The sequence below is a fragment of the Ornithodoros turicata genome, chromosome 1 (genome assembly GCF_037126465.1).
Source record: "Ornithodoros turicata isolate Travis chromosome 1, ASM3712646v1, whole genome shotgun sequence".
Taxonomy (NCBI): Eukaryota; Metazoa; Arthropoda; class Arachnida; order Ixodida; family Argasidae; genus Ornithodoros; species Ornithodoros turicata.
Window position 1 is genome coordinate 140916840 of NC_088201.1, and position 12992 is coordinate 140929831.

Sequence of the window (12992 nt, forward strand, 5' to 3'; positions counted from 1 at the left end):
ATGACAAAATTGGCGATGTAGACTGCTTGCAAATGTCGCTGCTTCCGCAGGGCGTGCTTAATATGAGCGATGGCACGAGCGAGAAGGTCCACGATGTCTGCAGCGATGTAGTTGAATTCTGCGTTGGCCAAGCTCACAAATTCGCACATTAGTCCCAGGGGTCCGTCTGGAACCGTTATGCAGACGTTCTTGTAACGGGCGTAGATCCGACGCACCATCTCCTGCAGTGGCCCCGTCGAGATCTCTCCTATATTGCCAAAGCCTACCATGTCTATCACGTAGCGAAAAGCAGTGATGACGAGCTCGTTGCGGGGACTTTCGCCGTTGAAACATTCCTTCTCCACTTCTTCCCAAGAAGCGTGGGTGCGGGAACAATTTTGTAAAGAGTGGTAGCTGAACATCTTCACGTAGTGATGACGCGAGCGCGGTGCGCGCTGCCTTTATACAGATAAACGCGCGCGCGCAAAGAACGGAGAATGAAAGCGAAACTGAAAAGCCACCCGTCGCCGCTAGGAGCGCGCGCGCAGCAGCAGAGAGCCGAAACCGAAAACACCCGCGGCCGGCGCAGGGGGCGCTAGGAGCGCGCGCGCGCGCATGCGCGGACGGGTGGAGCAGAGGGCGCGCGCGGGCATCCATAGCGTCCGCTGCGCGTCGCCTCTCTCAGTTTCTCTCGGACCGTCGCGGAAGACGGACGTGCGCTCCGCGCGCTCGCTCACTTTCTGGCTGGATCTCGTAGAGAGCAGACGTATGTTCTCCGCGCTCGCTCAGTTTCTGCCTGGAAGTTGCCGCGGGGGAAAAGGTGAGTGATTTGACGCGCTCCTTTTCTCGTATGTTTGCCGTGTTTAGCGGTGACCGCGCTCGTGTTAAGCCTTTTCTCGCATGTTTAGACTTGTTTTGCGGTGTCCAAGCCTGTTGACGCATGTTTAGCGATGTGTGGTTCCCGCCTTGTGTTAGCTGCGTAGTGTTGAGGATAGGCCTAAGCGATCGCCCCCGTAAGCCTCTTTCCTCGTATGTTTGCCGTGTTTAGCGGTGACCGCGCTCGTGTTAAGCCTTTTCTCGCATGTGTAGCGATGTGTGGTTCCCGCCTTGTGTTAGCTGCGTAGTGTTGGGGTTAGGCCTAAGCGATCGCCCCCGTAAGCCTCTTTCCTCGTATGTTTGCCGTGTTTAGCGGTGACCGCGCTCGTGTTAAGCCTTTTCTCGCATGTTTAGCGATGTGTGGTTCCCGCCTTGTGTTAGCTGCGTAGTGTTGTGGTTAGGCCTAAGCGATCGTCCCCGTAAGCCTATTTCCCCGATGTGTACTGTTTTCTGTTTAGCAGTAGCGGTTAGACCTTTTCTCTCGCATGCCTAGACTTGCTTGGCAGTGCTGTCATTTTTACCTGCCGCTAGTATCTTGTTCTGTCTTTCTCGTCTAGAGCTATGATGGTGGCGCCATCTGGTGTGATGCCTTGCAACTAAGTGGCCACCTGTCGTCGATCTCTGCAACTGCTGGGTGCAAACTACCAACATGGCGGGTGCTGGTCACTCGGGTGTTGCGGAGCGGCTTCTTCGCCGCGGCATCGTTGATTTTCGAATAAATTGTTTCTCTCCACTCTATTTCCATCTTTTTATTTTATTTTCTGCCTATTATTTTTCTTTTTTATGGACTCTCATGGTGCACAACGCTCAGCTGGTCTGGACACGAGTTAGACTTTCCCCAATTAGTGTGGTGGCTCCCTGGAGGGTGCTGATTAATGTGGGGGGTCCCAATTAGCTCTAATTGCTAATTAAATCGTGTTCAGGACAGTTGGGCGTTGTGCACCATGAGAGTCCAGTACCTACTACTAATGATTGGAAAAAAGACTGACACATGGAACACCAAGATGACACTAGAAATTCCACGGACACAGCTAATGTTTATTTGCACAGGCCAACACCATAATCCAGAACGGGAGAGAGATGTAGAAGCGAGGGTCCTCTAACACAGTCCCCGCGGGTGGCTATCTCCAAGTGTCCATTAAGTAACCGAGTATCTTCGCGGGAGAACTGTGCTAGTATATAGGATTGCATTGTGCAAACATTTGTTGCGATCGAGAAATATGCTGTGTCAACTTCGGGACTTTTTTCAAGATAGCACATTTTGTGTGACAATGAGTACAACGCTCGGATTACACAGTACTAGTTCACGAAACGCAACTGACACAGGGCATTACATATACAACTGGACTGGGGTTGCGGTGATGCTTTTGTACTTCTGTCCGCCAATGCCACCTCTCCTACGATTTTTTAGTAGTACACGTCCGCTTACGGAGAAACGATGATGCGTTGAAGTCACGTTCAGGTGCAGGCCACGTCTAGTGCGCCACATACAATAAAAAAATCTGATAGCAACAACGTCAATTAGAACATAGTGTGGGGCACATAAATTGACAACCAAAGAGGACATACACGGTTCTTATACAATAGACAATATGCCTCCTGTGTTGTCCCCTCAGCGTCTGTCTCCTGTATGTGATCTCTTGTTCGATTAAAGGGACGGTGGCATCCGGAAGCCCATCTATGAAACCGATACCACAAGACGCGGCACCGCGGACAACCTACGCGGCTGAGTTTCTCGTCCGAAAAGTGCTTAGATATTAGATAAACGGATTTGAAAGTTAGCACTGCTTCCGCAGCCGTGGAAGCTCCGCCGTCGTGACGTCAGTGCCTAAGCTGATCAGTTATAGTCTGGCGCTCATAGGACGAAAGGCGCCGTCCAAACGCCCCGTAACTCTCTCCCGCACGGCCGCGGCATTCCTTTCTCAGGGTCGTGCCCTCATTGGTTCTTAGACATAGAGACGCTTTCTCGTTTTTTCAGAGGGAATTCTTGGACACTCCAACATCCGTCGTCTGTGCTTGTCATGTATTCCATCGAATAACAGTTCTCTTAGTAACTCTCTGCCGCGGGACATTCGATACTGTGGTCAGTGGTCCGCGAGGAATGTTTTTTAATTTGTTAAATTAGCATTACGGCCGCGAAGCAACTGTCCACGAGTAGTGAAATTTCTGTAGTTTCGAAATGAGAGGAAACTGATGTGACCGTCCCGTTAAGGTCTGATGGGTGACCGTATTGGCGTAGTCATCATGACGAGACGTTTGTTTTAGTTATAAGAAGGATGTGCCTCCCTGCACAGGCACGTATTCTACTGCGCGTCATAGTGCGGCCGGAAAAAGCAACTCTTTTGCTACGTGCCTTATTCTGCGAGATGCAGATACTTCAACAGAGGACCGTTTGAGTATTGTTTTTCTGACGTGGAAGTGACGAGAACTTCGATTCCTATGGGTTTCCTTAAGCTCGTGTCCTCTTCTTCGTGTCCTCTTCTGTGGCCACCCCATTGGTGCAGAAGCCTGCGTGATGTCCAAGCCGGTTCACTGTGATTCACACTGATTTTTGCTGTAAAAGTTCGAATGCAAGTTGACATCGATTCCATGCTGGTGGTTTACACTCGTGCGGCATAGCTTGAGGGTGTGTGTGCCACAAGAGTGTCACAACACATTTAAATATGTATCGGACATGCTTGCAGTGGAAGCGGAAGCAGGTTTGCAGTTTCGATTCTACTCAGACAGCCAAAGAGAAATGTCGACATTTTTCTAAGAAGTAGGCCAAGGAAGCGTAATCCTCCTGAGCGGACCACCGCCCTATCAGGATGTCAAACAATTCGGTAATACCGACATTATCACCAAAATTTTACAGCATCTCCACACCCCTTGCATGTCCAAAGATCTTAGAACAACTACTCCAGGATTTTATATATAAATATATTTTGTTCTGAATGTGGATGGCAGTCGTGAGCTGACAACCCCGTTCCACCCCTTGACGGAATTCCAAAAACCCCACAACATAGAAATGCTGCGAAAATTCATAATCACCAGAAACAACAACCCCCAAGCGTTTGTCTTCATCCTTTCTTTGCATCAGTGCACATGTGCCTCTGCATTCATTCCCAATTAATCTCGACGGTTGTAAAAGCCTTTGAATACTACTCTTCACGACTGTCTAAGTCCTACAGGTCATCTGTGAAGTCTGCAGCCTCACAAGTCTAAGTCAAGCCTCTAAGTCTAGGCGTGACATTTCCGAGTCACAACGCATGGTGCCCGCATATCTGGATCTGCTACTTCATGCGACAACGCTCTTCGGAGACGACATACTTAAAGCTCAATTGGATGCTTTTAAAGGAAACACAAAGGATCATAAATGCAGTTTATCTTGTCAGCGTAGCCTAACTGCTTGTTGCTTGTAAACCCTGCGCAACAAGATACAAGCGTGTCGGACAGCACTTATTATTTTGATGTCCCAGCCAAATTGCGGAAAAACGGCTCTGGACAACAACTGGCGGACACATTCCCAATTTCGCCAAGCAACAGTGATATCTGACAGATTGGCTTCTTTTGACAGCTACATAGTCGCAACGCAGCCAACTTCGTTTTAGATCTAATGTTGCCCGCATGCAGTAATTTTACCGTTGCATATGATAAGCAATGCGCAGTTCGTGACCTCTTTCCACACAATTCAGACCTTAATATTTAATGTAATAAGCATGACTGCAATTGTGACGAATTAGCATTGAAGGCTCATACTACAGAAGAGATAATTTTTGAGAAATTGCAGCGGTTCTCCTTTATGGTACCTTTAAGGCTACGGTTGCACTCCTTGGCGAAAAACGGCCTTCTTCTCTGACAAATTGCGCCGCCTCTATATACCTAAGAACATTATTTTTGGTACGGTTGGAAAGCTGCTTCCTTAATCTAGGGCGCTGTAACGTCTGATCTTTGATAGGTCGCTTAACACTCATGCTACACAGCGAGAAGCACGACCACAAATGCGATTTTGGCACTTGCATTTAGAGAGTTTACGTGATAACAAACTGAGATATGACAGTATTTCTTTTTGCAGTGTGTTCTCCAATGTTATGCGGGAGGTGCACCAACGTCATACAGGCAGCGTTACTAATTGACAATAGCTCTTTACAAAACGCGAAAAATGGTATGTTTCACATTATCAGTGCGAGTCGCCCTGCTGCCTGCACACGGCTAAGCCGTGCGTCCGCGAAGCGGGAGCCTTCCGAGAACTAATCCAGAAAAATCCATCGCAATCGGAACATTCCTGAGGAAGTTGTTGGGAATTTCGCAGACCAATATCAAATACCTGTTGAAAAAGTCGAAATGGAAACTAGCGCCACCTCTTGTAGAGACATGGACCCACTCCAGCGAGGTAGTAGACGGCTTCTGCGGCAGGTGGCACTGATTTAAAAAAAAGATTAGTTTGTAAGCTATGCCAGGATCCAACAGCTCCCCATAGAACCCATAGTTTGAGATGATTCACACAACACTGGGCACACGACCAATGAGAGTGCAACGTTGTAGATATTATGCAATGCCAGTCGGCCAATCAGGAGCCTTAACATTGGCTGAGCTTTCGGCCGGTTCTGGCTACCATCGACTTCTACCGGATTTCACTCCTACCGCCGTTACCCGATATTCAAAATAACAAGCTTCTTTTGCCTAAAAGAAATATTCACACAAAGCACTGATTCAAAGATCTGATACATGGGTGCACTGCGAATACAAAGTCCACTGCGTTGTTGACGCACTGTAACTAAGTTCGAACTTGAAGCAAAACGAACACAGCCCTCTAAATCCGACACGGCCCGAGCGTGTTCTTCACTCTCCAACCGCTCCAACTCACGAAGCATTCCAGTTCCGGAGTTGATACACTGTTCGTGGGATAATAGTCGTGTCCAGGAACAGCACAACACACGTTGAATCACATCGACGCATGAATAAACCAGCGAACACTTCTACAAACTGTTCTGCCAATTGACATCGCTGAAACACGGAACACAAGAGGACGCCGTGCCGGCCGATTTTATGATGAGCATCTTCTTTCGTTGCTTGCAGAACAGAAGGCACTTGTGTGGCACGTAATCCTGTTTTTGTTGTCATCCCTCAAAATCCAACGGCGCCCGAACGCGTTCTTCACTCTCCAACCGCTCCAACCCACGAAGCATTCTAGTTCCGTAGTTGATAGACTGTACGTGGGACAATAGTCGTGTCCAGGAACAGCACAACACGCGTAGAATCACAAACTGTTCTGCCGATTGACATCACCGAAACACGGAACACAAGACGACGGACTCCGTGCCGGCCGATGCGAGCTATTTCGAAACTATGCTGAAACTGTTGAAACGACCGCCGGGACGCTGCACGCACATGCGCGCGTAGAAAATGCGATTTCAAAACATTGTCGACCAATCGGAGCGCGCACACAGTCTAGGCCAACGTTGTAGATTGGCGTAGTGGTACATACTCTACAGCCGCTGGAGTTGGCGCATTTGCATGTGCGTTGTTGCTGACAGTGTCACGAATGATTTCGCCAAGTCATTTTATCAAGAGCCTCCGTGAGATTGAGCGGCATGTTTGTCCAGAGAGATATGCAGAGCGATTCGCCTTTCAAATAAGAGAGTTGGGCTTTTGTCCGAATTCACTTACAAGTGCAGTGGATGTAGTGAAGTGATGAAGATAACTTCAGACCCTGTTGCCGAGCCTACACGTGTGGTGACTGATGAGAAGATGATGAGGGTCAATGATGCAGCTGTCTTAGCCTTCATGACTATTGGATCCGGATTTTCAAATTTTGAGGAATCTCTCTCTGTCCTTGGCGTGCCCACAATGAGCAAGAATGCCTTTCTGCGAAGGGAAGAAGCACTTGGACAGGTGAGTTCCAAGATTATTCATCTTGTAATAGCACCATCGTTTGTAAGGGACCCGCTGTAATTGACAGCAGTATCATTTGTGCATTGTCAGGAGTCAAGAGAGCATTAAGGATGCGTTCACACCATTGCCTTTCATGTGGCATTTACCTGCCTTTCTGGTTTCTCTTTTTATATAGAATTCAGCACTGGGAGGAAATTTTGATGAAGTCCATCATCCTGGCTGGTAAGGAGGAAAAGGAGCTTGCATTGAAAGCTGGGGACATTTGTGAAGATGGGACCACGGCCCACACCAAGGTGATCGTTGACGGAGGTTGCTCACACAGAAGCCATGGTCACAGATACTCAGCTTCTTCGGGTGTTGCTGTCATCATCGCAGCAAGAACCAAGAAGATCCTGCACTTAGGTGTGCGCAACAACTTCTGCTATTGCGAGTATCACAAGCTAAAGGAAGCTGGCATCCCATCACACAAGTGCTACAAGAACTGGGACAAAGCCTCGACTGCCATGGAAGCAGACATCATTGTTCAAGGTTTCCAGATGAGTGAGCAAGTTCATGGGCTCCAGTACAGAACACTAGTCGGGGATGGAGATTCTTCAGTTTACCATCAAGTGATGACACCGGTACCGTATGGATACCTAGGGCAGAAGAACGAGTGTGCAAATCATGTTGTGAGAAACTACACAAGCAGGCTATACAAGGTCCGTGGAGAAAATTCGGAAAATCAGAAGCTGCTGACTGCTCCACGTTCGAAACGTATTTCTAACAGTGCTCGAAAAGCAGTATCTCACTATGCGCAACAACTTTCAAAGTTACATGGCACGAACACTGACAGGGAAGCATTTAAACAACAACTGACTAGGCAACTTCAGGCAGATCTCATAAATGGCCCCAAGCATGTGTACGGCTTCCACGAAAAGTGCAAAGATTACTTCTGTGCTGGAACGAAAGGCACCGAGATGTTCAGCACGTTGCCATATGACGAAACTCCTCTCTGCCGCAAATATAATTGCTGACAAGGCAGGCCGCCTCATTACCAATGACACAAGCAACGTTGCTGAAAATGTGATGTCGCTGGTTGCAAAATGCTCTGGTGGCAAGCAAGTGAACAGGAGTCAGGGGGGTCCATACCAACACAGATGCTACGGTGCAGCGCTGAACTTCCAATATGGGCCGTCATGGCAAAGCATTGCAGTCAGAGGGATAACAGAAAACAGCCCTTCTGCATCAGTGAAGAGATTCCTTGCAAGGAGAGAACAAGCAAAGAAAACAGCCATTGCCAGAAAACGGCGCCTTGAGGGAGAGTTTGCCAGCGGTGTGAAACCAAAGAGGAGGAATCTGTGTAACTGCACACCCAGTGCACACTAAGGGGACCACTGCCAGCAGCGTCCAGGTCGGGGCCAAGGAGAGAGATGCCATTGAGGTTCGCACCAGAGTGCAGACAGCAAACTTGACGTGGTTGATTGAGCGCAAGAACCGGTTGTCATCCTCCAACTTCGGCAACGTTTGTAAAAGAAGGAACACTACCCTGAGCAGCAACGTTGTAAAGCAAATTTTGTATCCAAGGCCATTCTCTACAGCTGCCACAGAGTACGGGAAGCAGATTGAAGATGTTGCCATCAGACTGTATGAAGGTGAGCAAAACTGCACTGTGCGGAAATGTGGCGTATTTATCGATCTGGGGCATGGTTTTTTGGCTGCATCCCCGGATGGTACAGTTGGAAGTGATGGGATCGTGAAAGTCAAGTGTCCTATACCAAAAAAGGATCTATCACCCGAAGAAGCAGCAAAAGCAATAAACCCTGTGAAGTTCCAAAGCCAGGCACCATTGTATCAAGGACACGACTACAACTACCAGGTACAAGGACAGCTGCACATCACAAGGCGTGACTTTTGTGACGTCATCGTGTACACAAAGCAAGGTATTCACGTTGAGAGAATACTGAGGGACGACAACTTCTGAGCAAAGAAGATGAGGCCTGCCCTTGTGCTCTTCTACAAGGAGTGTATGCTGCCAGAAATTGTAGACCCACGGGAAACAAGGAGCATGCCGCTGAGAGAGCCTGAGCGCATCATGACTGCCATCCAGAATCATAAGGAGAACCACAACAGAAAGCTGCAGAAGAAGTGCACAAGGAAACCAACGCATCTACTAGGCGTGATAAATTGAACCTCCCACTCTGACGCACCTGCACAAAGTGTAGCCATCCACCTTCTTCCTCTGCGACTTCATAAGTCTATTGCAGGATGCCAACGGCTACCTCATACGCATTCACGGTTGCTGATGCCCCAGTCCCCTGCGACTTCATAAGTGTAATGCAGGATGCCAACAGCTGCCTCATAGGCATTCACGGTTGTTGATGCCCCCAACCCCTGCGACTTCGTAAGTCTAATGCAGGATGCCATCAGTTGCGTCGATAGATTTACGGCTGCTGACACCCCTTTTCTTCAATGCAGGACGTAAACTGCTGCAGCACCTAGAGCCTTTACAGTGTTTTCTCCCCTCAGTATCGCATTGACAATGAGAGCATTACGCAAATATGGTGACAATGCCGAACCTGGGGGGAGATAAGCCTGGAAACATCTAGCACCACGCTAGGTCTTGGATTATCAGGTCCAGGTATATCGTGCCCTCAGCGATGTGAAGAAGTTGATCCACCTAGCAGTTTTGAAGTGACAGCAGAAATGGAAGGTGGCTAAACACAGATAGAAATGTAGCAATGAGAGATGTATTGGGGTATCTGGTGATAGCATAGCACGCACAGTTGTGGTTACTACTTCTTTATCATGCTTTTCCTTATTTTTCAGGTCAGCATGCCAGCACTTCATTCCAAGTGGTACAAGTTTTCTAAGCAATTTGGAAACAAATCGTATTCAGTAAAATTGTGCTATTCAGCTATTCGAATAGCAACAGCCCGCTCTCTACATGATACCCTTGCATGCAAATATTTTGAAGTCAGCTGGTTCGTTGTTTATGCGCCATGGAGCCATTTAGTTGCGCACCAATTACAACTCCCATCTGGAGTGGGCATAGAGATACACTGCACATCGCAGACATAACATGCAACAGTGTTGAGGAAAACGGGGAATTAGTTCTTTCTTTTGGGGGTCAGGGCAGCAATAGGTGGAAAACAGAACCCTGCTTTTCTGTCACTTGACTGGTCGGCGCCTGTATCCCATATGCTGTAAACACTACGTGAAGGACAGGGTACAGGCGCTGACCAGCAATTCGTTCCCTATACTTCCGTGCCGCCACGTGTGAATGTGTATTGTAATCGGATGATACCTACGAATGAAGCCACTCCACCGCGGCCCTTATTGCACAGAGTAATCCACAGGTGCGGCACAAGTTAGTGTGGCTTCCCATTCAACAACGAAAGAAATAAGAAAGAAAAGGAAACAGACAAAATGTCCCTTCTCGTGCGAGACATTTACTCGAGGCTAGCGGTATCTTAGAAGTCCGGATAAACGAATGTCAACTGTGTTTGGTTGGCTGGTTGGTTATGTGTATCAAGCGTAAAACAACATCATAGAAACAAAGCACAACAAACCATTGCGCATCATGTGCCGCCATGCTTTTCACCGAGTCTGAGTTCCCGATTTTTCTATTATCGAAAAAAAGAAAAAAAGAGAGGAAATGGGGGAAGCCTTTTTTTCCCTTTTTTACTCGCGCCTTTCTACATTCATAACTGCAGATTCGCGGAAACACACCTAGGAACGTTTCCTAAGCGTTTTTTCGAGCGGTCGTTGTTCAAAACAAATGAGAACAGCATGAAAAGTCTACTCAGCAGCGATAATATCAACATCAGTTGCACCCTGGGGATGTCGTCTGTGCCGTGGTCTGCGAACGAAGTGCGGAAGTGACGACAGCGCTCTGCAGGTGATTTCAGCTGAATTCGTGCTTTCTCGGCGGCGCATCGTGGTGGAGAACGCAAGGGAAGGACGAACACAAACACGACAGACACGAACGGCGTTCAACTAGCAACCGAGGTTTATTTGACACAAATTCTCCCTACCGCTACCCGGGAGTGTGTTTGGCGACAAAGGTGACGTCTTGCTTTTGATTAGTCCCAACCAACATGCTCTTTACCTTCTACGTAGTGCTCCACGGCGCAGCGGGTAGATCTGAAATGGCCAGTGGAACGCACGAATCCGATCCGATACAACCAGTGAAACACGGGATTGCTCTACACGACTCTACATTGCTCTACACTCTAGACGACATTTCGTGGCGAAAGATCACACCTCTCGTCATCTCACAAAGCGCTAACACGAATCGCAGCCAAATAGGAAAAAAAAAAAAGTTATCTTCACCTTTGATGGCACTTGGGCACGGACTGGCTACATAGAGTATAATCGCCGATTTCACTATTTTACTTTGCTTATGCCATTCCTTTGATTCTGATCAGTTTGTGTGCGCACTGTGAGTTCAACTTCTAGTTTCAACAGATCCTGTTTCTGTAAGCTGTATTGAGATAAAACTGCTACCGATCGACACGTAAACAGACTCTTCACAGCTGACTGCAATTATTTAGTATTTGCGTCAATTTTATACAACGGTTGTTTGACCATTTTGCATTTGAGATATATATTTTTATATATCCCAAATATATTATATTTTGCACAGTCTTCGTCACACGGTACGCGCGCGGCAGCTACCCCCTTGCTACTCAGACCACGAAAGCACGAAAATCAACTCGCCGTCTTGCACGGCGGTTTCAAAATACTTTATGAGACAATCGTCCCTTCTACACACGCATAAACACCGGGTACAATGGCACAGAGGGGAGATCCAAGGTCAAAGGGCCGCTTCCAGTCGCCAGCTGAACCACGCGTAACTGTTTCTCCCTAACGGGGTCATCGACGGAAACCGGGGTGGTGGCACCCCGCCGTAGGAAGCGCGTAAATAAATTCAAGATGGCTACCGTGAAACCGTGGCCTTAAAGGAAACATGTAAAATATTCGTGTTAATAAAACGTGCGATATGGCTTCTGCGGGAGTCCGCTATGCTCTCGTATGCTCCATACAATGTGGGGACTACATTATCCACTTGAGGATATATACCTATATGGCTCCACATTATGAGAGAACGGAAAGGGAAACGCGGGAAGACACACAACCGACACGGACGGCGTTCGCGTTCTGCGACTGTGACTGCGATATGTTGTCTCGGAGTGGATTAACAATTAAGCCACATACGCAATGCAAAACAAAACATAACACCCTCACATTGAAGGTACTACTTTGAATATATTCAATGTTTGTTTCGCTTTCTTTGTTTTTCAAAAGTGTGCATTTCAAAATGTGTATAAAATTTCAATTATGTTGACACATGGAATCGAACTTTCAGCCCTGAACGTAAGTCACCATTTGATGAGTGGCATGTACGATGTATGCACATGTGTATAGTAGTGGGATATGTAGGTGTTCAGTTGCTGTTTCGATAACTATGAAACACGAATCAATACACATGTAAAGTTTGCCTCGCAGTTATATGAAATACAACAACAGGCAAATGACTAGAGAATTCGATACTTACATAAATTTAATTTACAATTGCTGACAATAACTCGAAGCAAAACGTTTCAGGACAAAATCTGCGTTCAAGCTCAATGCGTCCAGAATACAACGATACCGTAAGAATGCAGGAGATGATCTACACATCCCCGGGCAGCTTCGAAGACTTCCAAGTTCGTTTTCCGAGACAGTGGGAACACCGCGTATTATAAGTAGTATGTCAATGTAATCTAAAAGTAAGTAAAGTGAAATGAACGTAAAGTTGTGTCTATGTAAGCGTGAATTAAATTACATTTTATGATGTGCTCGATAACACCTGGACATGAGTATATTGCCTGCAAAAAGGATGCGGGTGAGCACTCAACAGTGTCTGTTCTCCATACGCAAGCTTTGCGTTATTGTATCTGCCAGCTAACTCGCTGTGCTAACGACTCACCACATAGGTTTATTTAGGACACAATAATGACGTGATAAACAAGGTGTGCATCACAAAGAATTCCCACTATTATAATTTATACGTCGGAAAAAAAAAAGAAGAAGAGAAACACTGTCAAGGAGCCCGCGCAGAGGGAATCAAACACATAACATGAAAAACGGTTAGGAGCAACTAATATTTATTTGAACAAGAACTTTCGTGCAAGAGACTGCACTTCTTCAGGTTACAAAACTAAGTGCGACACAAGTATATACAACCCATGAGAACAGATACAATAAAACAGGTTTCCAGAACCAAGTAAACAGAAAACAAC

The 12992-nt window shown here is 47.1% G+C and overlaps 1 protein-coding gene and 1 long non-coding RNA gene across 3 annotated transcripts in view; both read left to right on the forward strand.

Moving 5' to 3' along the window:
• The window catches only part of LOC135370024 (uncharacterized), a 147964-nt gene extending 135408 nt beyond the window's left edge, over positions 1–12556 (forward strand). For both annotated transcript variants that reach the window (XM_064603694.1, XM_064603702.1), the window contains one exon: positions 12316–12556. In XM_064603694.1, coding sequence (XP_064459764.1) covers positions 12316–12366 — 51 coding nt within the window. In that variant the 3' untranslated portion in view covers positions 12367–12556. The remainder of the gene's footprint in view (positions 1–12315) is intronic.
• On the forward strand, positions 657–1593 carry LOC135370019 (uncharacterized). The gene is made up of 2 exons (XR_010415183.1): positions 657–799; positions 1413–1593. It is a non-coding gene; the product is annotated as an uncharacterized LOC135370019 (long non-coding RNA).
• Positions 12557–12992: the final 436 nt, after the last annotated feature.